The 27,601-nt window shown below is 44.4% G+C and overlaps 1 protein-coding gene across 4 annotated transcripts in view; it reads left to right on the top strand.

Annotated features, from left to right (window-relative positions):
* Positions 1-8,020: 8,020 nt before the first annotated feature.
* ZKSCAN1 (zinc finger with KRAB and SCAN domains 1) overlaps positions 8,021-27,601 on the top strand; it is a 39,564-nt gene continuing 19,983 nt past the window's right edge. The window contains exons 1-6 of one of the 4 annotated variants that reach the window (XM_036824674.1): positions 8,021-8,168; positions 17,191-17,708; positions 17,958-18,111; positions 20,131-20,222; positions 20,496-20,622; positions 22,952-23,786. In XM_036824674.1, coding sequence (XP_036680569.1) covers positions 17,283-17,708; positions 17,958-18,111; positions 20,131-20,222; positions 20,496-20,622; positions 22,952-23,786 — 1,634 coding nt within the window. In that variant the 5' untranslated portion in view covers positions 8,021-8,168; positions 17,191-17,282. Of the gene's footprint in view, positions 8,169-10,714; positions 10,795-17,190; positions 17,709-17,957; positions 18,112-18,392; positions 18,432-20,130; positions 20,223-20,495; positions 20,623-22,951; positions 27,103-27,601 lie in introns of those variants that run through there. The other 3 variants (XM_036824669.1, XM_036824670.1, XM_036824673.1) reach the window with 3 other exon arrangements.

Genomic DNA, 27,601 nt, shown 5'->3' with positions numbered 1-27,601 from the left:
AACATTCTTGAGTATGACACTGATAAAAGAGGAAACAGGTCATATAAAGCACATATAAGAGGATCCTGAATGGGAATAGCAGTACGGAGCCCAGCGGTAGCAGTCTCTGGAGACTCCAAAGTTGATATGAATTTGTTAATAGAACTTGGGTCTGGTAATTCAACCAACTAAAAATTCCATCCAACTCTGCCCTTACCTGCCTTCCATTTATATAGCAAACAGTCATTGAGGGCCACATTTTTCCAGCCTGTCCCCCAGTAATAAGATCCATAAAATCACTGTCTTCTCTACGAAGCAGTATCTCCAGGTATTTGTCCTTTGTACTCTGCACGAGCGTCTTCATTCTAGTGTTCCAAGATTTAATGATTAAGCCTGTTTTACTCCAGCCATGCCACCTATAATTTTTCAGACTTACAAGTCTTACATATAATATCCTCCTGGACTTCTACTTCTGGCCATATAGCAGGTAAGATGATTAGAGAAACTCTCCCCATAGAGCATACCGAAAAACGATGGGTTCCATGATAAAGGCATCTTTTATTAATACTGTATGTGAAAGAGCTGGTTGGAAAGTAAGGGAATTCCCTTGAGGCCAGAAAGGACAATCCAGAGGGATAAGCACACCCGTGAGAGACTTTTCCCTGAAGTGTCTTCTCATCTCTGGTGTCCAGAGCCTGGGTTTTAACAGGCCACACATGACGCGATGGAAGACAAAGCTGGGGGCCTGAGACCTCTGCCTAAAGCTAGGAACCTCAAAGGACAACACTCTGAGGGGTGAGTAAGAATAAAATCCACACCAAGGAAGAGGATGATGGGGATGTGGCTATTTGGGCCTTGGAAATTTCCCAACCACAAGACCACCCTCTCCAAAGTTTGTGGTCTGAAATCACACTAGTTCAGTGACCCCAAAGATTTCTAGCTAAATTTGGTTTATAGTGACTCTAACTTATTAATGTTCCTGGTACAAGACTGAATCAAACACAGATTCTCACTATAAACCCAGGGCTCAACAGACCCCTGCAGAGAGAACGCTGAGGAACTCACAATGAAATACCCCCAGGGTCCCTAGTGCCTGGTGTCACCAAAACCTTCAGGGAGGCACCCCTTCAGTATCAACTCCACCAGCTTTCACAGCCCGGAAGTCAAACTTGGGAGCCTTCAGTTTCCAGAGTGCCCTACAGAAACTTTTATTTGTTCAGGGCAGCCTGTCAGTCCGTAAGCACAGCATCTCTTTGTAATGGTAAATCATTACACTGAGTGGTACTCTCAACTCTTACCTTTGAGTTATTTCAGAGTGATGCCACCTGACCTCATTAGCTGAGTGTGTTTGCCAACATGTCTAGAACCTTGGAGCTACCAGCACTATTTCATATAGACCCTCTGACTATTTGGGGGACCAGCAATCTCATTTCTTAGAATCTGTCCTTAAGAAATCATCAGAGATGCCTTTAATGAGTATGCACAAAATTGTTTTGCTTTTCTCACAGCACCGCTATGAAACTATCTTGATTATTTACTTGCGTCTTTTCCCCCAGGTGGATGTAAGCTCCATTATTTCCTCTTCTGATTCAGATTATGATAAGAATAACAATAATAATGATAATGATAGGTAGCAGGCCTTGAGTATTAACTGTGTACCAAGCATTTTGCTATGCATTTAATACATTATTTATACATCATGTCATTTAATGCTCACAAAGACTTTATGAGGTTAGTATCATTATCACCATTGTCAATGATTATCAATAATGATCAGTTATTAATTATCATTATTTTACACATGAAGGAACTGAAGGCTTAGAGAGGTTATTAAAAAGCCCCCAAACACAACCGTGCAGTGAGTTACGGAAGTAAGACCTGTAGCAACTATGCATATTTTCTTCCTTATTTGTAGTATATAGTTATATATGTATTTATATATTTCTATGTATTCACTAATCTGTCCTTTTTCTTCTGTTTCTCCTATTATTTTAAATAAAGAGTGTTACTAATTTTACATCAGAAATGGTTAACTTACAATTTAGATTTTAGGTTACAGACTATACAGGTGAGATTGGAACTGAACCAGGTATTAACACCCAATGGTGAATAAGTGACTGATGGGGCTTTGTGGAAAGGCGCAAAAGCATTTCATGTGTATGAGGGATCATTGCAACAACTTAAGTGAAAGTATAATCTGTTTTGTTGTTGCTGCTGCCACATGGAAGTTAAATCTTGATGAACAGTGAGAATGAGTGCAGTGGACTCTTCCTGTCTGCTCTCAGCTCCCAGCTTGATTCTCTCCCTCCTGGCTCCCACTCTGTATGGAAGAAGCTAGGACCGTGCAAATTACACTTTCCAGGCTCCTTTGCCAGCAGGTGATTCTGGTGTCATTTCTTTTGGGGGTAGTGGCAGCAGCAACATCTTTGATGGTGGTGATGGCAAGGTGACAGCTGATGGTGAAGCAATGGCCTGGGGATGTGGGTCCATACGTGCCCAGGACTTGGGAGCTGGACAGACAGCCTGCAGGGAGGGTTTGAAGAATTCTTCCCCCAGGAAATTGTGGTAGGCAGAACGATCCCCCCAAAAAGTATCTATGCCCTAATCGCGAAACCTGTGAATATGTTATCTTTCATGGTAAAAAGGACTTTGCAGGACTTCCCTGGTGGTGCAGTGGTTAAGAATCTGCCTGCCAATGCAGGGGACATGGGTTCGAGCCCTTGTCCGGGAAGATCCCACAAGCAAGATTCCGTTGCTTCGTGAAGCAACAAAGCCCGTGCACCACAACCACTGAGCCTGCGCTCTAGAGCCCGTGAGCCACAACTACTGAGCCCACATGCCACAACTACTGAAGCCCGTGCGCCTAGAGCCTGCAACAAGAGAAGCCACCACAATGAGAAGCCCGCGCACCACAATGAAGAGTAGCCCCAGCTCTCCGCAACTAGAGAAAGCCCGCACGCAGCAACAAAGACCCAGTGCAGCCAAATAGCACAGGGAGATCAGCCGCTGCTTTGTGACCACCTAGAGGGATGGGATAGGGACGGTGGGAGGGAGATGCAAAAGAAAGGGACATGGGGATATATGTATAGGATAGCTGATTCACTTTGTTATACAGCAGAAACTAACACACCATTGTAAAGCAATTACACTCCAATAAAGATGTTAAAAAAAAACACAAAACAACCAGCTACATCCCTCAATATCCTTCTCCCAGAGGGCCCACCTCCAGGATGTACAATTTCCTCATGCAGTGCAAAGAAAACGACTATTTTTTGAAAGGGAAGGAATTGCAGTAGTGCTTCCATATTATTGGTGGGGGATCAGCATTCACTTCACGTGCGGATGGCTCTTTGCTTAGGAAAACCCCTGGAGGGGACTTGTGTAAGGAAGGGAAGGCCCCTCGGCCCTGGGGCTCTTTAGACAAGAGGTAGCACACACGGCCACCTGCAAATCTCTCTGCACCCAGCTCAGAGGGGGTGTATTGTGTGCATACCCTGTGCCAGTGTGCCCCTAGTTTGTTTGCTGAGTACCAAGTAAAAATTGAGAAACTTCATCTAAAAATCCCATTTCTCTTTTCTCCTTGGAAGAATTAGCCTTTCTGGAAATTCTGAGTCCACACCTGGCTCGGCGGCAATAGCCCGAAGGGTGAGTGCCTCCCTCGGCCAGGGCCAGTGCTCAACAGACCAACAGCCACTCACAGTCCCACTTCAAGCTCAGGTAACAATTAAATTTATCCCAGCCACTGGCTGCCTGGCCCCTGGGGGCACTTGGGGGTGGGGCAGATGGACCTACATAAAGAGACATCGATGTTCAATAGAATAAAAGCTCCAAGAGATTGTTAAAATCCTAGAAGGAAGAAGATGAGAGGGAGGATATGAGCAAAGCAGAGAGCTTGGGGGGGGGGGCGGTGGTGGGCGGTGCGGGGAGGGCTAAGCATTAGCGAGCTGGGCGGGTATAAATTCCTGATGGCTGCAGTGGTTGCAAATGTTGAATATTCACCTTGAGTTTGATTCCAATCTGCATGTTATCATCTTCCTCATTGATTCAGAAACTGAGGATTAAACCTATTGTGCACAACAATCTTTTTTCTTCCCAGCATTTTATCCAGAAATATGTTTGCACAGCATATCAGAGGTAACGGAGCAGGTGAGGGGGGCAACCATGCTGGAGGAAAGCCCAGGGACAGAGCCACTGCACCCAGACACACTGACGAGGGCCAGATAGCAGGCTGGCTGCCGGTGGTGGTCTCTCTGTGGAGCCACAGGAAGCAAGAGGGGACAGGTGGGAAGGCCAGAGGCTACACACAGTGGGACAGCTGGGGTCACAGAGGATGTGCCATGCAGGGGCAGGGAGAGGGGGGAGGCGTGAGGGCCAGGTCCTCAGTCAGCACAGAGGTGGCCGACCTAAGAAGGGTCCTCACGTGGGGACTGCTCCTTCCCTGGCCCGGCCCCTTCCACCCTGCCCTGCCCTGCCCACAGCCTCGCTGGCACAGGTGCACAACAATCTTGTGTTATGGACCTTTCATAAGTCCAGGAACTGAAGAAGAGGCTATTCCAAGCCAGGGGACTCAGAGTAGACAACAGCGGGCAGTGGCACTTAGGGGCAGCAGGAGGAGAAGCTGACCTTGTCACAGCTGACCTTGTCACAGCTGACCTTGGAGCAGGCTTGAGACAACCCCTTTTTCTTTTATTTTAAATTAATTTTTATTGGAGTATAGTTGATTTACAATGTTGTGTTAGTTTCAGGTGTACAGCAAAGTGAATCAGTTATACATATACATATATCCACTCTTTTTTAGATTCTATTCCCATATAGGTCATTACAGAGTACAGAGTAGAGTTCCCTGTGCTATGCAAGAGGCAACCCCTTTTTCTACGACCAGAGAGTAACCTTTGGAAGAGGGGCCCCACAGATCCCTTAATTCTGCCCTGGGAAACCTGCAGTCAGGACAGAGAAGTGTATTTATATGGCTGTGGATATATGCATCATTTCACTTTGTATTTTGGTGACCCATGCATTGATCTAATATCCCCACCAGACTTTAAACTTCTCGAAGACCAGTGCTATGTCACTTTTGTATCCTCCAAAGTCAAGCATAATCCCTGATACATATTATATGATCAATGGTTATGAATAAATAAATAAGTTTTGCCATAACTCTGATGTGACCCAATAAATTAAGCAAGGTCAATGGAAGGACATTTGCCACCCTTCTGGTGTAAGTAGATTTGCTGCAGGACAAAGATAAGAATTAAACCTCTTTGGGGAAGAAATATGGTTGTATGCATATTTTTTATGGAAGTGTATAGTTGATATACAATATTATATAAGTTACGGGGAACTGTGATTCACAATTTTTTTTTATGTATGCTTTTTTTTTTTTAATTTTATTTATTTTTGGCTGCGTTGGGCCTCCGTCGCTGTGCGTGGACTTTTCTCCAGTTGCTGTTGTCTTCGTTGTGGTGCTCAGGCTTCCCACTGCGGTGGCCCCTCCCGTAGTGGAGCACGGGCTCTAGGCACGTGGGCCTCAGCAGCTGTGGCACACGGGCTTAGTTGCTCCACGGCATGTGGGATCCTCCCGGACCAGGGCTCGAACCCACGTCCCCTGCATTGGCAGGCAGATTCTCAACCACTGCACCACCAGGGAAGCCCCAGATTCACAAATTTTAAAGGTTATACTCCATTTATAGTTATTATAAAATATTGGCTATATACCCTGTGTTGTACAATATATCCTTGTAGCTTATTTTATACATAATAGTTTGTACCTCTTACTTCCCACACCTATATTCCCCCTTCCCCCTTCCCTCTCCCACTGATATCCACTAGTTTGTTTTCTATATCTGTGAATCTGTTTCCTTTTTGTTATATTCACTAGTTTGTTGTATTTTTTAGAGTCCATATATAAGTGCTATCATATGGTATTTGTCTTCCTCTGTCTGACCTATTTCACTTAGCATAATACCCTCCAAGTCCATCCACGTTGTTGCTGCAAATGGAAAATTTTCATTCTTTTTTATGGCTGAGTAATATTCCATTGTATACACTCACCACATCTTCATAATCCATTCATCTGTTGATGGACTCTTAGGTTGCTTCCATATCTTGGCAAGTGTAAATAATGCTAATATATATATACATATATATGTATATATATATTTTTTTTTTTAACTCAGTAAACTTGCTTGTCAGAATCTGTCCTATTTAGATAATCCAAAAGACATCTGCACAGAGATCTTCATTTAAATATTTCTTAACCTAGCGAAACTTTTGAAGTATTCAGCATGCCTAGAAATACAGGAATTATTAAATAATTAATGGTACAGCTGCTTGACGGAATACTATACAGCTATTAAAATGATAATTATCCATTCTGTGTAGCAAAATTTTAAATGTTAATGATATGATATTAAGCTTTTTCAAGTAGCATGCATTATTTCACATCAACCACATCGGGCTTTTCTTTGTGGCAAGGAACAAAGGGAGACTCTTTTGTTGGCAAGGGATTTATTCTAAGGACACACGAACACATGGGGAAGTAGGGAGACAGGATACAAGAGCATCTGCAGCAAAGTCAAGCGGTGCAGAGAATAAAACTTTGGGACCTGAGGGTTATTCAGGCTGTCACCTCCTTATGCTGTGGGTTCTCAGCCCTAGGTGGCTGGGCTCCCTTCTGTAAGCTCTGCCATGTGGTGCATCAGCCCCTCTTGGTCTTTGTTTCTATAGCTCAGTTGGTTTTTCTCTACTGAAACCACTGCTTACCCATGACACCCACGGCTTTGTGGCTTCTGTCACCTAATGCCTTCTGCTGACTGATTTCTGCTTGGCCCCAGTTTTCTGTGTGTCTCACATTTGAACTTCCCAAGAAAGGAGATCTAGTTGCTTTAGTTCCCTACTGTCCCATTCATCAGAGCTCCCAGACCAGACCACCTCAGCATATAAGCTGTGCTTCCATCAAGTGCCCAAAACTGTTCCCATCAGCTCTGGTCCAAAAAGTGGCCACACAATATGAATGTGGCAGGTGCGTCAAGTACACCAGCCACATATCCAGTACAATCATAGTTTTGAACCATGTTTAAAATAATAAAAACATATACATATGAAAACAGATAGGAAAGGGATACATTAAAGCCATCATAGTTGGGTTACGATGGAGGGATTACAGCTGATTATTTTTCTCCATTTTGCAATTTTCATTTAATGATACTGTAATTGCCTTTTAGTTTTCAAATATTTTTTAAAAAGTAATCTCCTCCAAGCAATAGGAGTCATGCAACCAAGCTATTAAGTTCAGTCTCTCCCCCAAACACCCCTTGGAATATATAGCAAAGTCACAATCATTAAAGCCTGTGGTCACCCTTGCTCAGCAGGCAGAGTATTATTTCTGGTTTATCTTGCCAGGTGAAGGCCATAATTGTAGGTTGTGAAAGCATCTTGAAGGCAAAAGTGTCTGTTATTATTCTGAAAACTTCTTTCAAATTGCTATAATAGCATATGTCACATGAGCAGAACATAGAACCTATAACTAGCTTGGTTGTAGAAAGACGTCCTTCAGCCACAGGCCAAGTATTTAAAAATACCACCCACTCAATTGTCAGACATCTTCAGGGCCCGAGAGAAACTACCACGGCAGTTTTGTGAAACAAGCCACCGCTGGCTTCACTTTGATCTTCCTCTGTGTACACCCTTCTTTCAGCTCCTCTGCCACAGACATACAATTTACTAAGTATTATTATTGCTTGGCAATAACTATAATTGCTACAAGGACTGCCCGAGATGAAAAAGGAGAAATCGAATTATCAGATGGACTGGTGTCAGAACTGGACAGTCTGTTTGTATCTCGAAAGGCCTGAATCCCTTCTCCTTCGTCCCCAGCCTTAACACGGTGCGCACAGGCTGAGGGCGGAGACCCCAAAGCGGGAGACTGGGACCACTGCAGGGCTGGGGACGGGTCCAGCGTTCGGGAACCGAGATGCCAAAACCTCCCGCGCTCCTAGAGAGGACCCGGAAGCGCGGCGCAGTCCCGGAAGACGAGGTGCTGACACACTTCCGGCCTTTGTGACTCATTGTGTCTGTGTCGAGGCGTCGGGAGGGCCTAGGTCCGTGCGCGGCGCCCTTCGGCCGGCCTGAGCCCCAGAGTCAGCTCCCCTTGCTCGCCCAGCGCCCCCAGGCCGTTCCCGGGGCTCACGGTGAGACTTGGGGCCAGCCTCTGGGGGGGCGGGCGGGGCCGCAGGGGTGTGTGCGTGGGGGTGGGCTCTGCAGCTGCGGCCCCGGGGTCCCCTGCGGGCGGCCGGGGCGCAGCGTGAAGCGAGTCCGTGCCCGCGTCCCCGCCCCAGGCTCGGCCGTCCCCTCCCCACCGCGGGCCCAGGCGGGGAGGGGGCGACGGTCCTTGGCCGGGGGTCCTGGGAGGCCGTCTGCGGGCCTCTTCCGGGCCCCTCTCCTGCAGTGTCGTCATCGTCGCTTGACGTTTCTGAGAACCGGGTCGCGAGCGAACCGACCCCTGTCTGAATGTTCTGCTCTGCTTTCGTCGCCATTTGCTTTGATTCCAGTGAGAGATTTTTATTTTTCGGGGTCCTTGCAGGACCTCGAGGTGAAAAATGCGGAAGGCTGAGAAATGGACACGTTTCAAGGTGCCGCATACGTGTTTCCACATCACCTGCTTCTCCGCACCCCACCCCCACCCCCGAGCGGTGATTAAAGAGCTTTTGAAACCTACTCAGAGTGGGTAAAGAAATGATTCGGATCTAGTAGAGATTATATGTACATCCCACTCTCTTTCAGCTTTATGGACTATTTCGAAGGCTTTTGAAAACGAGCTGTCCGGTAGATGAGGTGGATTTTCCATTTCTGGGTAGTAGTTATTCTGCCTGACTTGGAAGGGGTGAAGAGTGAAAGGAATTTGTGGAAATTGCGCGGTGCCTTTAGGAGACTGATTAACTGAGTGACCTTGGATAAGATAAGACACTTCCGCCAACTCAGTTTTGTCATCAGTCAAATTAACTAGGTTTTCTCCAAAGGCCCTTCCAACTTTGAGATAATTTGATTTGGTCAATGTAATTGAAAAATTCATCTACAGTTCAGCCTGACACTGACCCCCTGCCCTCTGTTTCCTGCGGTGCCTCCAGTACTCAATAAGATACTTTCATTATAGAGAGCAGCTGTTACATGGCCTGGGACCAAAGAAAGCATTTATTGTACAGACCATTGCTAGGCGGATTGGAGGTGGTCAGTAAATAGTTGTCGAACTGAATTGTGGAGGATTCATTGTAACCAGTCAACAAAGCCCTGTTACTATATTGCCAGCCACGTGTGGAGAAATAGCTTTATTACTTAGGGAACCATAATGATCATTTGCCCCAGAATGTTTCTCCAAGTTTGTATGTCTCTGAATTACTATGCAAGATGCTTGTTCATTATTTCATGCAGTTTTCACCAATCTTAAAATACAAACAGGGAAGCTAGCTACTTAATATCATAGTCTTTTGCTGATTCCCTACTTGATCTAAGCATTTAAATTTTTTCTAACTTTATATTGTATCTAAATGCAGATGAGTGTTAAATGTTACCTTTTCATTCTGAGTTACCAGTATTCTTTGGGTAGCTAGTTGTCTTTTAAAGGTAGCTGTTTCATGTTTTAAAACATCTTAGAGCTCTGTTCAGAAATGGGTGAGAGGCAGTTTAAACTTTGAAGACTATGCCCTGGAAAAGATACTGGCCTGTTTAGAAAATAGCCTTTGGAATAAACTGAGCTTGTAACTCCAAGCCTTTTTTGTAAGAAAATCTTTCGTATTTACCTTCGGGGAGAACCAGGTACTGGGGGTAATCTTATCTAAATCGGATAGTGTGTCAGAATGGTTTTCAGCTCAAAGGGACCCCAGAGGTAGTTTTCTGCTCCTCTCTTCCCTCCCCCATCCCGCCCCAATTTGACAGATAAGGATACTGGATGTCAGAGAGGTTAAATAACTCACCCAGGGAGGGACTCACTCTTTTTCATGGGAGACTAGGATTCAGGTGTTCCGCCCCGTGCTGCTTTCACTATTACATGATTTCTCCTGTTGCTTAATCTTTTAAGCAGGCTGAAAATTGGAAAGTATAGTTATACCTCTTAAGTTTATTGAAAAAATTTAAAACACTTCTCTGGTGCCTACTAAATGCCAGAGACTGTTTTCAGTGCTTCATATATGTTAACTCCTATAATCCTCACAGCAACTCTGTGAGACAAATACTGTTTTTTAACCCAGAAAAGAAACATCTGTACTTAGAGTAACTAACCTAAAATCAGCTGGTAAGTGGTGATGCAGCTTAGTGAAACTCTTCCACACCTGTAATTTGAGGGCAACTTTGAATGCTGTATGAATGGGTCAAAAAGAGTAACATTCAGTCAAGTATTTTTTAAAAACTGGTGCTTGCAAAGAGGTCATACTAAGTAGTCTAAGAGGTACAAAGACACATACTCTTAACAATAGTCCAGTCGAAGAAGACGGCATGAAAAATTAAATTACCAAGAAGGAACTTGAATAACAAATGCTTGGTGGAGACCATTAGGGCTTAGAGTTTAGAGAGAGGAGAAAAGATTGTGTGCACAGATCCTCTGAAACCTAAAATAAAACCCAGCCCTTCTGCCGCTGTTGTGACTTTTCTCCTGCCCAAAGTAGGAGCAGAGAAATGTTGGGGGGGGGGTACCTGTCGAAACTGGGGAAGAGGGACTGACCGTGCCCTCATCTCTGTCCCTTTAGGTCTCACTTCCTCCTCAGAATCCCTTCCTGTTGAGTCCCACTGACCCAAGGAGCAGTCTCCTCTTCAAAACTGGCGAAGGTGTGGGCACAAATCAAGATTCCTTTCCTTTAGTCTCCTTAAATGCCTAAGATGGAACAGAATTTTCATAAATGAGATTTCTTTTTTTTTTTTAATTTTATTTATTTACTATTTATTTTTGGCTGCATTGGGTCTTCATTGTTACGCGTGGGCTTTCTCTAGTTGCGGCGAGTGGGGGCTGCTCTTTGTTGGGTGCATGGGCTTCTCATTGTGGTGGCTTCTCTTGTTGCAGAGCATGGGCTCTGGGTGCGTGGGCTTCAGTAGTTGTGGCACACGGGCTCAGTAGTTGTGGCACGTGGGCTCAGTAGTTGTGGCTTGAGGGCTTTAGAGTGCAGGCTCAGTAGTTGTGGTGCACGGGCTTAGTTGCTCCACGGCACGTGGGATCTTCCGAGACCAGGGTTCAAACCCATGTCCCCTGCATTGGCAGGTGGATTCTTAACCACTGCGGCAGAAGGGGAGTCCAATAAATGAGATTTCTGACACCAGGCTAGATGCCACACTAGCTCTGCTCAGTTGTCTCTTTTTTTTTTTTTTTTTTTTTTTTTAAGGCAGACAGACATTTGCGTTTTTTTTTTTTTTTAATTAATAGCTACTCTATTTTGTTTGTTTGTTTTAGCTGTGTTGGGTCTTCGTTTCGTGCGAGGGCCTTCTCTAGTTGCGGCAAGCGGGGGCCACTCTTCATCGCGGTGCGCGGGCCTCTCACCATCACGGCCCCTCCCGCTGCGGGGCACACGCTCCAGACGCGCAGGCTCAGCAGCTGTGGCTCACGGGCTCAGTTGCTCCGCGGCATGTGGGATCCCCCCAGACCAGGGCTCGAACCTGTGTCCCCTGCATTAGCAAGCAGACTCTCAACCACTGCGCCGCCAGGGAAGCCCCTCAGTTGTCTCTTTTGAAGGTCCCACCTGGTTAGAGTTTAGATGATTCCCACTTGAATCTCCTGCCGTGTCTTCTTAGTCACGCAGCTCTCCAGTGAAAACGGTGGATGGCAGGTGAGGGCCATTCCTGAGTGGTCATCCTTCATAGGCCTTCCTCTTCGAAAGAATCCATGTGTCCACAGAAGCCTTTCTTTACCCCACACGTTGGGACAGAATGAGTTTGGTGTGATGGTTGGAGGTTGAACTGAGGGGTCCCACAGACCTAATTTCAAATCCTCGCTCTACCATTTAATTGCCCTGTGACCTTGGGTATGTTATTTAACATCTGTAAACCTTAGTTTTGTCATTATACAGTAGACAACAATGGTACCTACCTCCTGAGGGTGTTGTGTGAAATGCCTGGTACATAGAAAGCACTCAGTTAACATTGGTTCTTCCTGTAATGCCTACTGGAGGCTTCTTGAACAGATGAGGGGCAAGTTGCATTTTAGCTTAGCTCTGAAGGATAAGTAGGATTTGAAAAGGCAGAGAAGACTGGGAGGGAAATGCCAGGCATTATCATGGGAGAAAAGGATGGTGTTCAAAATACAAGACATATTTAGGAAGTACTGAGTAGACTCATTTTGCTGGATGGAAAAGGTTCGTGCAGGGGAGGGAGAGAAATTCATGGGAAATGAAGCTTGATGGGGAAACTGGGACCAGGTGATGGGGAAACTGGGACCAGGTGCTGGGGAGTGTTGACTGCAAGGCTCTAGAGTTTTAGGAAGAAGATCTGAGAGCAAGGGGGGAGGTGAACTGGAGAGGGGGATGAAGGCAGGGCACCAAAGAGAGGAAGCTGGCCTCCACAGAGCTAGATAGAAAACTAAGTAGGAACAAAGAATTACTTCTCCCTGGTGCTTGGAGACTGAGTGCACGCAAGGAGAGAGGAGTCAAGGAAGGTGAGATTCTGCGCCTGAGTGATGAGATATTTGTGGGCTGTCTGGTCACTAATTGCCACTAAAGGCAATAAGATGGCAGGGGGAGCTGTAATAGTTGGAGTTATTCTTTTTTCTTTTCCTTTTCTTTTTTTTTTAAATATTTATTTATTTATTTGGCTGTGCTGGGTCTTAGTTGCGGCATGTGGGATCTAGTTCCCTGACCAGGGATTGAACCCGGGCCCCCTGCATTGGGAGCGCGGAGTCTTAACCACTGGACTACCAGGGAAGTCCCTGAGTTGCTCTTACTTCTTTTGTGCCGTTTAACAGTCTCCCCAGTTCCCTAGAAGATAAGTAAACAAAAGTCCTTGTCCTTGAGGGGCTTAGTTGGGAGGTGGAGATAGGAACTGCAACTCAAGTAATGGTAATACAAGAAGAGTAGATGTGCCTAAGGTAGGAACAGAGAAAGTACCAAGGGTGTTCAAAGGAGGAAGATATCTTACTTAATTCAGAATGTCAGGAGACAGTGTACATCTTGAAGGGTGAGTGAAAATTTGGCCATAAAGGTGGGAGATTGGTCCCAGCAAAGGGGTGAAGATGCAAAGTCATTGGTCCCGGCAAAGGGGTAAAGATGCAGAGTCACACCCTACGCTTGGGGAACCCTATTAATGGGCCCAATAGGCTGAAATACAGGAGATCACTACTAAGGAAAGTAATGGGAGTGGAAAAGTCGAGTGGGGTGTGTTGTTTGAACACTAGATTAGTAGATGTCAAGGATTCATTGACAGTAAGTGAGGGGAAGGAGGGAATAACCAGAAGCATACTTTGGCAATACTAAGTTGACCTTGGTATGTTGTTCGTATTGGAAAGGGGAGAAATGGAGGCTAGAGAAACCGTATGGAGCTAAGGCCCTAGTCTCGGCAGGAGATGTGGAGCCTGGATTAGGGTGGCGGAAGACAATTCTGGGAGGCGTAGCTGAAAAAGATAGTCTTTCTTTTCACTTTTCAGAATGAAATAAAGAGACTCAGCCTTACAGGAATTATTTAGCCTCCAGCTGGGAGAAAGCTAGCCAAAGGAGTGATCCCTTGGACTCCCTACTCGCTGCCTCTTCCTGTCTGGGTCCTGGCTCTTCCGATGCCCCAGCTCCAGGGGGGCTGTTTCCTGGAAGCTGCCTTGTAGCTGTCAGTCACTCCTCAGGGCTTCTCCAGCACTCAGGTTGTAACCTCCTTAGAACTGTTGGCACATCTGCTTTGTACTGTAATTATTTGTGTAAAAATAGGAATGGTGCTTCTCATCTTTTTATTCCGCTCAGTCTAGCAGGACACTTTGCATGCTGTAGATCTGCAGAAATGGTTAGGAAACTGAATACTCGTAACTGTAAGGACTTTCCAGGTAAAGCTGCTCCAAAGTTGAAAAACAAAATACATTTCCTGCAGCAAGGTGGGTGGAGTGCAAAACAGGTCTGAAGGAGTGGATGGGAAGGGCTAGAAGATGGTTTGCAACAGGACTTTTACCAGTTTATTAAAATCATTGGAGAAATGATTTAATTCCCACATTGTTTTTACATTTATGTAGAAAGCCTTTTTGAATGTAATATTCTTTATTGTTATTATAGACTGCTATTTTAATAAGGATTTCTGGTTTTCATTAAGGACCAAAGAAAGAGAAAAAAACTAATCCTGTGATAAATCTCAGATTAAAATCATATTCTTTGCGATTAGAAGAGTCATCTCCAAACTTTTCTGGTCGCACGTTCCTGTCAGTAAAAACTATTTAGAAAAATTACATACATGTACCAGTGTTTTGTATAATTAAAAAAATACATTAAGTTGTGCTATTCTAGAAAAATTTTTGTGCTTTCAATGTATGTGATCCTTTTTCCATCAAAATAATTTTTCAGTGAGAGCCATGTAATTAAAAATACTTTGCTAGTTTGAAACTCTTGGCTTATCTTATTGTGATAGAACAGTTGGATGCTCTTGTCTCTAAAAGTTGAATTTGATGCTTAATTTTGATGGCTGTAGAGGTGGAAAAAAAAAGATGCTTCACAAAGGTTTGTCAGTTCAGATGGAAGCGACACATTGTTGCCTCTGCTTAGTAACTCAGGATTGATCCTATCCACCAACCATGTTAAATTTTTGTTCTTGAAATTCAGCTAGTACGTTTCCATTTTCCATGCCCTTAAATCACCTGTTCTTACAAACTAATCAGAAGGTGTTTTATAAAGGGTGGGACGAATTGGGAGATTAGGTTTGACATAAATACATTACCATGTGTAAAATAGATAGCTAGTGGGAACCTGCGGTATAGCACAGGGAGTTCAGCTGGGTGCTCTGTGATGACCTAGAGGGGTGGGATGGTGGAGGATGGGGAGTCCAAGAGGGAGGGGATATATGTATACATAAAGCTGATTCACTTCCTTGTACAGCAGAAACTAACACAACATTGTAAAGCAGTTATACTCCAATAAAAAAAATAAAAAGGTGTTTAGCCAAAAAAAAAAAAAAAAAGGTGTTTTATAATTTTAACAAACAGGTTTAAGACCCACTAAAAATCCTCATTTGGAAGATTTTTAAACAACTTAGGAAATATTTCCAAGTTTTTAAAATGTGTAGATAATATTTTCCAGGAAACTGAGTATCATTTTTGGCAGTTAAAATTATGTAACAACACACATCTGTTCTCATAATAGTTCTTTCCTCACACTTTTTTTTAAGCAGCTACTTTCTCACTTATCAGTTGACTTCTTAAGTTTGATTTAGTTCCACATTTGTTTTTACCTTCTAACCTCGCTGAGTTAAAAATTGCTGTGCAGTTTTCTTGTTTGTTTGTGTTTGCATCGTTAGTATTTCCCTAATTGTAGTTTCTCTGAAATCTTTAAAGCTGCTTGTCTCTCTTTTTTTTGAGATGTAATTGATATATAACATTATATTGGTTTCAGGTGTACAACATAACGATTGAGTATTTGTGTATATTCCAAAGTGATCACCACAATAAGTCTGGTTAACATCTGTCACCATAGTTACATTTTCTTTTTTTCTTTTCTTTTCTTTTATTATTTATTTTTGGCTGCGTTGGGTCTTCATTGCTGCACGCAGGCTTTCTCTAGTTGTGGCGAGCGGGGGCTACTCTTCGGTGTGGTGCACGGACTTCTCATTGCGGTGGCTTCTATTGTTGCGGAGCAGGGGCTCTAGGTGCACAGGCTGCGGTAGTTGTGGCACATGGGCTCAGTAGTTGTGGCTCGTGGGCTCAGTAGTTGGGGCACACGGGCTTAGTTGCTCCGAGGCATGTGGGATCTTCCCGGACCAGGGCTTGAACCCGTGTCCCCTGCATTGGCAGGCGGATTCTTAACCACTTTGCCGCCAGGGAAGTCCCCTACATTTTATTTTCTTTTGATGAGAATTTTTAAGAACTACTCTCAGCAACTTTCAAATATGCAGTACAGTATTATTATTAACTGTAGTCACCATGCTGTACATTACATCCCCAGGACTTACTTATTTTATAACTGTAAGTTTGTATCATTTGACCCATTTTGCTCACCCCCCCCCCACGCTTGTCTCTTGTGTGACATGTGACAGTTCAGTATTTAGACCAAGTGAGCTTGGTAGTGTCCATTTGTACATTAAATATGGTTTATTTTCTCTCACTTTTAAAATATAAATAGACATTCTGATATTTTCTTTCTCTGTCCAAAGTGGATCATCTCGTACTGACCAAGGCACCCATAAAAATAATAGAAATAGCTAAACGGTGGGTTAGCAAGTCCTGGCCTTCAAATTTGGCTTGAGTGTTGACACTACTAGGTAGGTAGCCTCCTGCTCCTGAGCAAATCACTTGAGTCATCCGAGCCGCAGTCGTGTCATCTGTGAGGTGGTGCTCCAAGGGTGTCGTGGGAGGGGCTAAGATGGCTAGTGTGTGCTGCTGGAGCGGGTGCCTGGCACCCCACTAAGTTCAGCTCTCACTGGGCTTAGCGTGTAAACACATGATGTCATAGCCTGCCCTCCTCCTGGAGGGACGGTGCTCAGGCTCAGGCAAACACCCTGAGGGGGGAATTTGCCAGTTGGAGGTTTGTTTGCAAACCTTAATATCTAAAGTGGCAGGGAAAAACAGTGTGGCTCTGGAGGCTTTTTTTTCCCCCTTTGCTATTCAGAGACATTTTTTTTTAATTAATTAATTAATTTATTTATTTATTTTTTGGCTGGTCTTCATTGCTGCACGCGGGCTTTCTCTCGTTGCAGTGAGCGGGAGCTACTCTTCGTTGCGGTGCGCGGGCTTCTCATCACGGTGGCTTCTCTTGTTGTGGATCACGGGCTCTAGGCGCGCAGGCTTCAATAGTTGTTGCACGCGGGCTCAGTAGTTGTAGCTCGCGGGCTCAGTAGTTGTGGCGCACGGGCTTATTTGCTCCGCGGCACGTGGGATCTTCCCAGACCAGGGCTCGAACCCATGTCCCCTGCTTTGGCAGGCGGATTCTTAACCACTGCGCCATCAGGGAAGCCCCCAGAGGCATTTTTAATGCCTTGATGTGTAGCCTTGTATGAAGTATTAACAGCACAGGTCACTTTTCATAAAGGTACCAATAACTTTTTTTTTTTTTACTCCTTCAGGAATAGTACAGAAACAGATATCAGAAAACATCTCCCAGGACAGAAAGGAGAGCACAGACCCTGTTTGGATCAAGTCAGGTCCCTGAGCCTGAATGATGACTGCTGAGTCAAGGGAAGCCACCGGTCTGTCCCCCCACGCTGCCCAGGAGAAGGACGGCATCGTGATAGTGAAGGTCGAAGAGGAAGATGAGGAAGAGCACATGTGGGGGCAGGATGCCAGTCTGCAGGAGTCTCCTCCTCCCGACCCAGAGATCTTCCGCCAGCGGTTCAGGCACTTCTGTTACCAGAACACTTTTGGGCCTCGAGAGGCCCTGAGTCGACTGAAGGAACTTTGTCACCAGTGGCTGCGACCAGAGATAAACACCAAGGAGCAGATCGTGGAGCTGCTGGTGCTGGAGCAGTTCCTTTCCATTCTGCCCAAGGAGCTCCAGGTCTGGCTGCAGGAATACCGTCCCGATAGTGGGGAGGAGGCTGTGACCCTTCTGGAAGATCTGGAGCTGGATTTATCAGGACAGCAGGTAAGAAGAGGGGAAACCTGTCATGTGTGAGCAGCACGTGGACTTTGAGGCTGGAGCAGAGAGAAAGTTACTGACTTAAAGTTCGTATTAATAGTCCTTGTGGTGCTTTGATCCTGTTTGCTTGGATATTAAAAAGTATTCTAGCCCTGTCCTTCCTGCAGCCACTGGTATATTTACTGTCTTTTTTCGTTTGTTTAAATTCCTGTTTAAAAAGTGATTTACCCACAAGCCCAACCTGTTTGTCCTCAGGTCCCAGGTCAAGTTCATGGACCTGAGATGCTCGCAAGGGGGATGGTGCCTCTGGATCCAGTACAGGAGTCCTCGAGCTTTGACCTTCCTCATGAGGCCACCCAGTCCCATTTCAAGCATTCATCTCGGAAACCCCGCCTCTTACAACCACGGGGTAAGAAGCAAGGTTTCACATGGGGGGAAAGAAGCAAAACTATTCAGGAAGGGAGTGCCCTCTCTGTGTTGCTAAATGCCTGTAATAGAGAAGTATATTTGTTTCTATTGTCATTATTACTAAATATCAGAGGAAATATAACTTACAGATCAATTTCAGGAGTTAAATAATGTTACCAAGGAGGTAAGTGAAATGTGCATGATGAACTTGGGTGGACATTATATTATTTGTTGAATTGTTAGTATTCTGGATGTCTAGCAGGTTTTTTTTTTTTTTTACAGGAAAGTCCTAGGAACAGATGAAATATAGCCAACACTCTAGTATGTCGTAAATTATCTTTAAAAGGATCATTTATCAATTCATTTTATTTAAAATGTATAAAATACTGTATAACATCACTATTTCTAGGTTACTTTCAAAAATTCCAAAGAATGGGAAAAGGATGGAAAAAATATTTTGTTTTTGGTTGAGGAACATGAGGCAAAAAAAATCACTTCAGGGTCATATAAATAAAAATCAGTTGAATTTTTTTTCCTTGAGGGAAATAGTAACAATATTTTTATCCAATTTTAAAATCAAAGTTGATACCTAGAATATCAGTGAAAGAGAAAAAAATAACATGCTAAAAGTATGGTTGTTCAGCAAGAGTTGACAAAGGCACACTTAACCAGTGTGTGTATTTATGATGACGTTCAGGATAGGAACATTAGAGCTTAAGGAAGTATTGTGTTCCGTGCGTTCTGCAGGACAGCCAGCGCTCGTAAGCTGGAGCAAGCCTTGTGAGCCAAGCAGTGCGCTGTGATGTTTATCCACCGCTGTCTACCCAGTCCCGTTAGGTCCTCGTAGGGTTTGTGAGCTCTCTTCACACTCCACCAGGTGAAGTCAGGAAACAGAGGAGGATCTTCGTGGTTTTAAGTGCCAGGTTAGGGCTTCAGGTTACCAGAGTAACAGCTTTCCAGACCCTGGAACATACAGTTGTTATGTCGTAAATAGTTCTTGAAGGAATTGAGGCGTATGCACTTATTCTCAGTTTCTCTTTGTGCTGCTCATCTTCCAGAGTGTTCCTAACTCTCAGAGGGTTAAAGTGCTAGGTACTTGATCTTTGTCTACATTTTGCTTTAGCTTATATTATTGCCGTATATTCTGAAATAGTTACAAGATTTACTAATTCCGTTTCATATTAGTTTTTTAGTATCTTTGCAGCGCAGTAACATCATCTGTTCACCAGTAACATTTCCAAATCTAACATTACTTGGCAAGGGAGGATTTTGATTTTGCCGTTTAAAATTTTTCCAGTTTTTCTTGCACATCGCAGTTAGTGTGATCCTATGTTGTCGATGTCTTTTATTAGATGAGTGTCAACCCAGACCTTTATACATTTGTAAATGTCTCATCGACATTTGAACCATGTGTGCATTTTATCCAAAAACTGTGGCTAAGTGAGGGAGAAAAGTAGAGGGACAAAAAATGGCAGAAACTTACCCAGAAGTAAGAAGAGCCCCTTCCTTCTCTGTGTTTCAAGATATTACTACTAAAGATTTTTAAAACTGTTGCACTTTCCACAACTGAACGGGATTCTGAAGTCCTGGTACACTGTTCGTTGGACTGGAGAAAATTAAATTATGAGCCAGACTTGAATGTGGGCTGAGTGTTACCTACTTCTGTGGCTGAGAGTAGGAACCCGGGTTCTAGTTCTGGCTCTGCCCTCTTAACAGGATTATGTTAGGCAAGTTGTTTACCCTCTTGGGGCCTCGGTTTCCCCTTCTTTAAAATGAAGGAGTTGGACCAGGTGATTTTAAGGACCCTTTTATGACTCCTTGTTACTTCTGCTTAAGAACAGAGGTCTTGGGAAGACACACATCATGCCTTTTCTTTCTTATATTCTCTGTAGTTCTCAGTTCTGTAGTTAAACACTGAACACTGGGCATGCTGGTACAGGAAAGAGGGTGCCCGTGGGCCCTTTGAGGGGAGGCCCAGAGCAGAGCTGGCTTCACTCACAGCTCCTTTCTCCTCCCTCAGCTCTCCCTGCCACCCACGTTCCTGCCCCTCATCACGAGGGGGGTCCCAGAGACCAGGCGATGGCATCTGCACTGTTCTCGGCAGATTCCCAGGTGAGCTGTGGGCCCCTCTGCCCTCCTGAGTCCCTCGCATCTGCCTCTTCCTGGGGCTCTTTCAGCGGTCTTCACCAGGACACTGGCTCTTGATGTCCCTGCCCACAGAGTAGCCCCACTCCCCACCTGTCCACTAGAGCCTGGCATGGTCACCTTTTCTTTCCCAGCATCCTGTAGGTTTGCAGTCACCTCCGTCCCTGACTCCAGGTTCGGGCAGTGGGACTGTCCCTGGACTTTGGGGGAACTGAGTGTGGGGATCTCATGTTATTTCAGGCAATGGTGAAGATCGAGGACATGGCCGTGTCCCTCATCCTGGAGGAATGGGGATGTCAGAACCTGGCTCGGAGGAATCTGAATAGGGACACCAGGCAGGAGAATTATGGGAACGTGATTTCCCAGGGTAAGATGGCTGCAGGATTATTGTCTGATAAGATTGTATTGCCTCTTTTTCTGTTAGTTCTGGGATCTCTGATGTGTTAGAGACTACTGAGCCCCTTTCTTCAGACCAGATAGAGAAGGAGAACAATTTGAGTTTCTTTAATCCCAAAAGCCTGGTACTGGGACTTCCTGATTCCAGGTGGATTTTTTTACCTCTAGGTAGTTTTTGCTGTTTGAAAGCAGAAATACTTTTATGTTCTGAATCCCCACCTCTTCAACTACTCTGTCACCATTGAGGATTCTGCTTCATTCCTTGTGGATACAATTAAGTGCTTTTGTCAGGGGAAGTGTCTGTATTTCCTCGTATAGAGGGCCAGGTGAGAATTGATCATCAATCTAATCCTAACCTGGGACCGTGTTCCTGAACCTACACTGCATCCTTCCATGGGCTTTCAGTCTTGCATCCTGTGAGCGCTGCTCCACGACAGCTCTGTATAATTCCATGAACTTGCACCTGTACCTCCCTTATGGTCAGGATTCCCAGATTTCAAACCTAATGGTGATCTTCTGTGAAGAGCTCTGGCTCCTGAGTGTGTAGTAAGAACAAAGAAGTTCTAAGAGGCATCAACCAGATAAGACAAGGTGACACAGTTGACAAACAGTCCCATTTGTCTCTATTAGGTCTTAACCCCTGGGAGACAGTACTGCAGGAAGCTCTCAGATCAGTCCTGTCATAGGGAAGGCCACTTCCTAAGACTTCTGCCTGGGGAGGGCAGTGGTAGGGTGAATGAAGGGAAGTTATGAAGAAAGGATGTTACTACAGAAACCTCAAGTTTTGTTTTGAACCATAGGGATAACTGGGGTTTGTTGTTTCTTAGTACTTGCTCTTTGGATGAGGTGAAAATTAAGCCAAAAAACTGATCTCTGTTTGTGAGCCGGGTAGTACCCACCCCTTGCTAACTTAAAACAAAACAAAACAAAACATTGGGAACAGGCGGGGAACTATCCAGATCATCAAGGACCTAGGCTTGGAATTCAAAAGAAGTAGACCAGTTTCCTCTTCCTTATGATCAGGTCAGTATTTATGGTGATTTCATCACTCAAGTCAGGAGTTAGATACTCAACTCCTTCAGTGATTGCGTTGAGATAGTGCACACTCACTTGGAAAGGTTTCTTAAGGCCAAGTAAATAAAGAATAGATTTGGGATAGTTTGGGTTTTTTCTAGACAAATGTAAACATATATAAAATAGTGTTTTTGTACTGAACAATTTTTAGTCTATACTTAAAAAACAGAGTGACACACAGAATATAGCAGTCCACAATAAGAATATATTCCGGTGTTTTAACAGGCAGATTGCTAAAATCAGAAGATCAGCTCTGCATTTGTAAGATCTTATCTTATATTACGTCCTTTGTGGGCTGTCTCTGGAATTGTTTTCAGTCTCTTTGTTCTCAGTAGTTCTCAGTCGTTTGTCAGTGCAGGTTTTAGTTACATGTACTAATGCCCCAACCAGCTTCTTCACCCTCATCCCTGTTGCTTGAGCACTGTCAGCTCTGTGCTGCTCTCCCTAGTGGAGAGAAACTAGTTTCTGTGTCTGAAGGTCTGCGTAACCTGCCAGGTTCAGCGCTCTTTGTTTTGCCTGTTAACTATCACCTTGTCAATAAAAATCTCACAGAATTGGCGGAGTATTTGCTTTTCTTTTATTAATTGCATTCCTTTCTTTCTGGTAATACCACTTATCATTTTCTAGGAAAGACCTGTCCGTTCTCTCTTTTTTTTAACTCATAAATTCTTAATTAGAACTGGAACATGATTTTTTTTTTTAATATTTTTTTTAGCCTCACAGCATGTGGGCTCTTAGTTCCCCAGCCAGGGATTGAAGCCACACCCCCTGCATTGGAAGCACGGGGTCTTAACCACTGGACCGCCAGGGAAGTCCCTGGACCATGATTTTTTTAATGTGTATTTATTCTTTCAAATTAATTACCCGGTGACCAAATTATAGAACCATGAGTTGTGACCTCTTATGTTCCTTAATTCCTCATGCCTTCCATCCTTCCTTGCCTGGTTCTGTTCCCTCTGCTCGCTCCTGGCCTCTCTGCTCGCTCCTGGCCTCTCTGCACGCTCCCTCCGTTGTCCTTTCCACGCTTTGCCTGCCCTCTCATTTCCCAATTCTACTCCCTGTTGTCCCTATGTTTTTTCCCTTGTTTTTCTACTATTTTATCTCCAGTTAATATTGTGAGGTCATTTTGCAGGCAGGTAGAAGCTTCCTGGAAAACAGTGTCACTTGAGTAACCCACATATTCAACAGAAAAAGATGCTATTTGTATTTTTTATTTATCGTGTCAGGTTGTGAAAACAGGAATGAGAATGAGTCCACCTCAAAGGCTGAAATTGCAGAAGACTCAGCATCACATGGGGAGACCACAGGAAAATTCCAGAAAGATTTCGGAGAAAAACGTGAACAGCAGGGCAGAGTAGTAGAAAGGCAGCAGAGAAACCCTGAGGAGAAAACTGGAAAAGAAAAGAGAGATCCGGGGCCAGCTACAGTCAAGGAAAAAAAAAACCCCACAGGAGAGCGAGGTCCAAGGGAAAAGGGTAAAGGACTGGGGAGAAGCTTCAGTCTGAGCTCAAACTTCAACACCCCTGAAGAAGTTCCGACAGGAGTGAAGTCCCACAGATGTGATGAATGTGGTAAATGCTTCACAAGGAGTTCAAGCCTTATTCGCCATAAGATAATCCACACCGGAGAAAAGCCCTATGAATGTAGTGAGTGTGGGAAAGCCTTCAGTCTTAACTCAAACCTTGTCCTGCATCAGCGAATCCACACAGGAGAGAAGCCTCATGAATGTAATGAGTGTGGCAAAGCCTTCAGTCACAGTTCAAATCTCATTCTGCATCAGCGGATCCACTCTGGGGAGAAACCCTACGAATGTAACGAGTGTGGGAAGGCCTTCAGCCAGAGCTCAGACCTCACTAAGCATCAGCGAATCCACACGGGGGAAAAGCCCTATGAATGTAGTGAATGTGGAAAGGCTTTCAACCGAAACTCATACCTTATTTTGCATCGGAGAATTCACACCCGAGAAAAGCCCTATAAGTGCACGAAGTGCGGCAAGGCCTTCACCCGGAGCTCGACCCTCACTCTGCATCACAGAATCCACACCAGAGAGCGAGCCTCCGAGTATAGCCCCGCCTCCCTCGATGCTTTCGGAGCATTCCTGAAAAGCTGTGTGTAAAGCGAGAATTTGTCAACAAGCCATTTCCCCTTTTCGTTTCTAAAATTATTTCAGAGATGTGTGCCCATGGAGGGGGAAAAAAACAGCCTCAACAGGTTAAAAAAAAAAATCACACTTACGGATCCTTACAGTTACATCAGCAGTGTTCTGCCTTTGCTTAGTCTGTGGGCGTATAATTCTTCCACAGCCCCTGCAGGGAAATGCTAGTCATAGGGATGGATAATCCACATGCTGTTTCCACACAGGATAGAAGCACACACACAGGAAAATGTCAAGCTTTCAGTAATGAGGAGACCTTTAAGGCGCTCTTGAACTCTTCGCAACCACAGTACATAATTGAAAGACTAAGATCGGCTCTGTGAAAATGACACTGAGGTTCAAAACCTGCTTGCCTCAAACGCCCTACTGGGCCAACGTCTTGCTGAACCTTATTTCTCAAAAAAGAGGGACAGTTTGAACAAAAACTACATCGGCACATGCTGCTCAAACTAGTTATATATATACGGTAAGTTCTGTACAGTCACTGGTAGCCTACCAAAGCTATAGAAATCTAGGACTGCGCTGTCAGTATCAAACCAAAGATTTCTATCTCTTCCTGAAAGAGAGGGCATGCGCACCAGTCTACAGTTCCAAAGGACGGCCGCAGATGTAGATGGTTCCCTCCTCATGACTGAGATAAATCCTACTGAAATGGCAACCGTGATTCAAAACACTTCTCTCCCTTCGCAAAATCCCCAAATTCCCTGAAGCACTATCGCACTCCTAACTGTGTTTCTCCACAGGTTAGCACTTGATTGCATACTGTCTTTGAATCTTTCGTTGTTCCGTGTGGGAAAGTTTTCATCACTCCCCAAAAGAGATGCTTCTCTCATCGGGGGATATATTTATATCCCCGACAGCCCTGGACACAGTGCTGACCACATGAGAAGTGCTCATTAGACCTGACTTCTAGCAGGATTTGTACATTCACGACAAGGCCTGTGAGTCACGAGTACCTGAAATACGGTAGCCTGGCCCAGCTTGTGAGCCCGAGGCGTGGCTAAAGCTCTAGGGTCGCATGCTATTTTTGTCCTAAATATAAACGAAGGGTGCTGGTCAGCCACCAGCATAGACTATCTAGACACGGATCAGAGAGTAAATACCATGAAATGTCAGAAACGACTTTGTTGTCATCCATCATCTTAAAGAACAATGTGATCACTTACTAAGGCAAAGATGGCAAAGATCTTAACCAGAATTTCTTCAGTCAGCTCCTGAACAACGTGATGATTTGGGCACTTTGTGAATCATTTGTAACTTTAAAGTTCAAAAGATGTGATTTCTGTTGCTTTTCAGAAAAAGGAACATTGGAGGGAGCATTTTTTTTCCCCACACCTTCCAGAAACTTTGAAAAGACATTTGAGACCGTTAGCTGGCAATTACTAAACGTGTCTGTTGCTCTGAGAAGCTCACCAACGTGCTAAGATGTGGTTGGTCGTATTGTAGTCATACCGCACAATGTCTTTTCTGTTTCTCATCACTAGAGACTGAGGTGAGGTTATGAAACTTTGATCTTTCCCATCATCTGTGCAGGAGGATGCATTAGCTTCTGCGTAGAAGCCAGCGACAGGCCATTTTCAGATGCACACACAAGAGACCCAAGCAGCGTGGGTCACATAGGAAGCCATCAGGGCCTTGGGTAGAGGTAACTGCTCGTGAGAGCACGTGAATGACTGTGGACAGCCCTGCAGGGACTTAGAAACAGACTAAGAACACACCTGAAGACTAGCCCCATAATGGGAGACCCCTCACATAGAGTTTGAGATTTTCCGTCAAGAACTAAAACTGTCACTTGTCACTGGTTTGCTAGCCAACAACCCAAGCCTATGAGACAGTGCCACTTCACGGGGAACCATGGAGGTGGGGGCAGCTGTGGCCTCAGCTCCGGGCCAAACAGCACTTTTTCTCTGGCCTCTCTCTATAACTTGGACCAACTCCAGCTTCCCGGTAGCTCCTAAGCAGTTGCATCTGTGTTGCCTGGGGGAACTTTAAGGAAGTCAGCTGGTGACCAGAGTATTCTATCCATCCAACTTAAGGAAAACAGGAAAGATACTCCAGAAGAGTACACCTAAGTAACTTTTTATAGTAAGGGAAGGTAGAAGAAATGCTTTTAGGAATTTTCTTCAAAGAGTGAGACATAGTGGTGGTCACATAGAAAACTGCTGATGCTTTTGAGCAAAGACTTTTGCTGCCAGGAAGCAACTGAAAGCAGTGAGGTGCTTAACTCCAGACACCGATCGAAGCACCGACTGTTGTGAAGAGGGAAAGAACACTGGTCAGGTCCACCCACATTGGCTTTCTTATGCGGACATGATTCAGCCATCATTTCTTTTTAATGGAAGTTAACTATAGCCTGTGCCCCGCACTTAATTCCCATTTCCTGGGACATCGTACTGACTGTGTGGGATGGCCACGGGCGTTGCTCCAGATCTTCAGCAGATGGACTCCTTGAAGCAGCTATTTGAAGACAAGTTTTCTGAAGAAGACAGGCTACCACTGTTTATAAAACCATCTGCATTGCATTCATTTATCAGCTCTTCAGCGCAAAGTGTAATAGAGTCATGGCCCAAAAGGCTTACGACATCTAAAGTAGTGCTCAGGATAGTCATCTGAAAGTTCTCGACTGGCTGAAGTATGTTAACAGGTTCAGTACTCTTGTTCACTGTTAGCATGCTAGTTGACCCAGTGGAAGTTTTTGAGGGGTTTTTAAAAATATACCTTAACCTTGCCAGGAAGAGAAGTATAAGTCTTCAAGTTCTGGGGCATTTGTTTCTACTTCATCCTGGCAGGCAAGGCTAAAGCCTAAGACTACAGATGTATGAGGCCTCTTGATATGGAAGGCACTTAGTATTTTATTAAAGGCATAAAAGTGAAACTGTGCTAAATATGTACAGAGAGGTTGACACGTTTGATACCTAAGACAATTCACATCTTACCTGGCATCAGAGAAGTCATCCCAGGAAGGAACCTCTTGAATGTGATAAATATGGCAAAGCCTTTAATCACATCTCAGCCCTTAGCATCAGAAAACTCACACTGTAAATAAACATTATTAATATTATATGTGAGGAAAACTTTAATGTGTAGCACTCACTGCTTTGGACAGAAAATGAATTCCGTCAGTATGTCCCAATCATGTATTGAATTTCAGAAACACTGCAGAGGAAGCTCGATCTTAACTCCAGAGGATCCACAGAAGGAAAAAAAAAAAAAAAAATGTGGGAAAATGCTAAAGAAATAGCAAAATGTACAACTTCTGACAAAAATTGTTAATGTTGGGTACTTCTATATATTTTGTATGACCATAATGTCAGTGTCTGTGTTTTGTACGTCCAGCCCCTGTTTTATTCTGTATATTCCCTGTAAACAGATAATGTATTTTTATTTTAATCTATTTGACAGAACACATCACTCCAGAAGAGCAAAGTTTTGGAGTAGTGAAGAAGTTGATGTGGTCATAAGTCAGTTCACAGAACTGAGAAATGGGAAAACGAGAAAAAAACCTTCATAGTTTGGTGCTTATCAAGCCAAGAGCTTAGGAGATGAGTGGACTCGCTAGGAGAGACAGGTGACTAGGGCACTAAAATGGAACAGTTCTAGAAACATCTGCAGCTTCCTGAGAGTGTTCTCTTCAAAGCCAGGAAGTTGACCGCTTAGCTGCCAGATCACCATTTCAAGCAAGGAGAATGGGTTCTCTGAGCTTGTCGGGGGAGGAAGAAGG

This window comes from Balaenoptera musculus, chromosome 15 (assembly GCF_009873245.2).
Source record: "Balaenoptera musculus isolate JJ_BM4_2016_0621 chromosome 15, mBalMus1.pri.v3, whole genome shotgun sequence".
NCBI classification, from domain to species: domain Eukaryota; kingdom Metazoa; phylum Chordata; class Mammalia; order Artiodactyla; family Balaenopteridae; genus Balaenoptera; species Balaenoptera musculus.
This window is presented reverse-complemented; position numbering and strand designations above follow the sequence as displayed.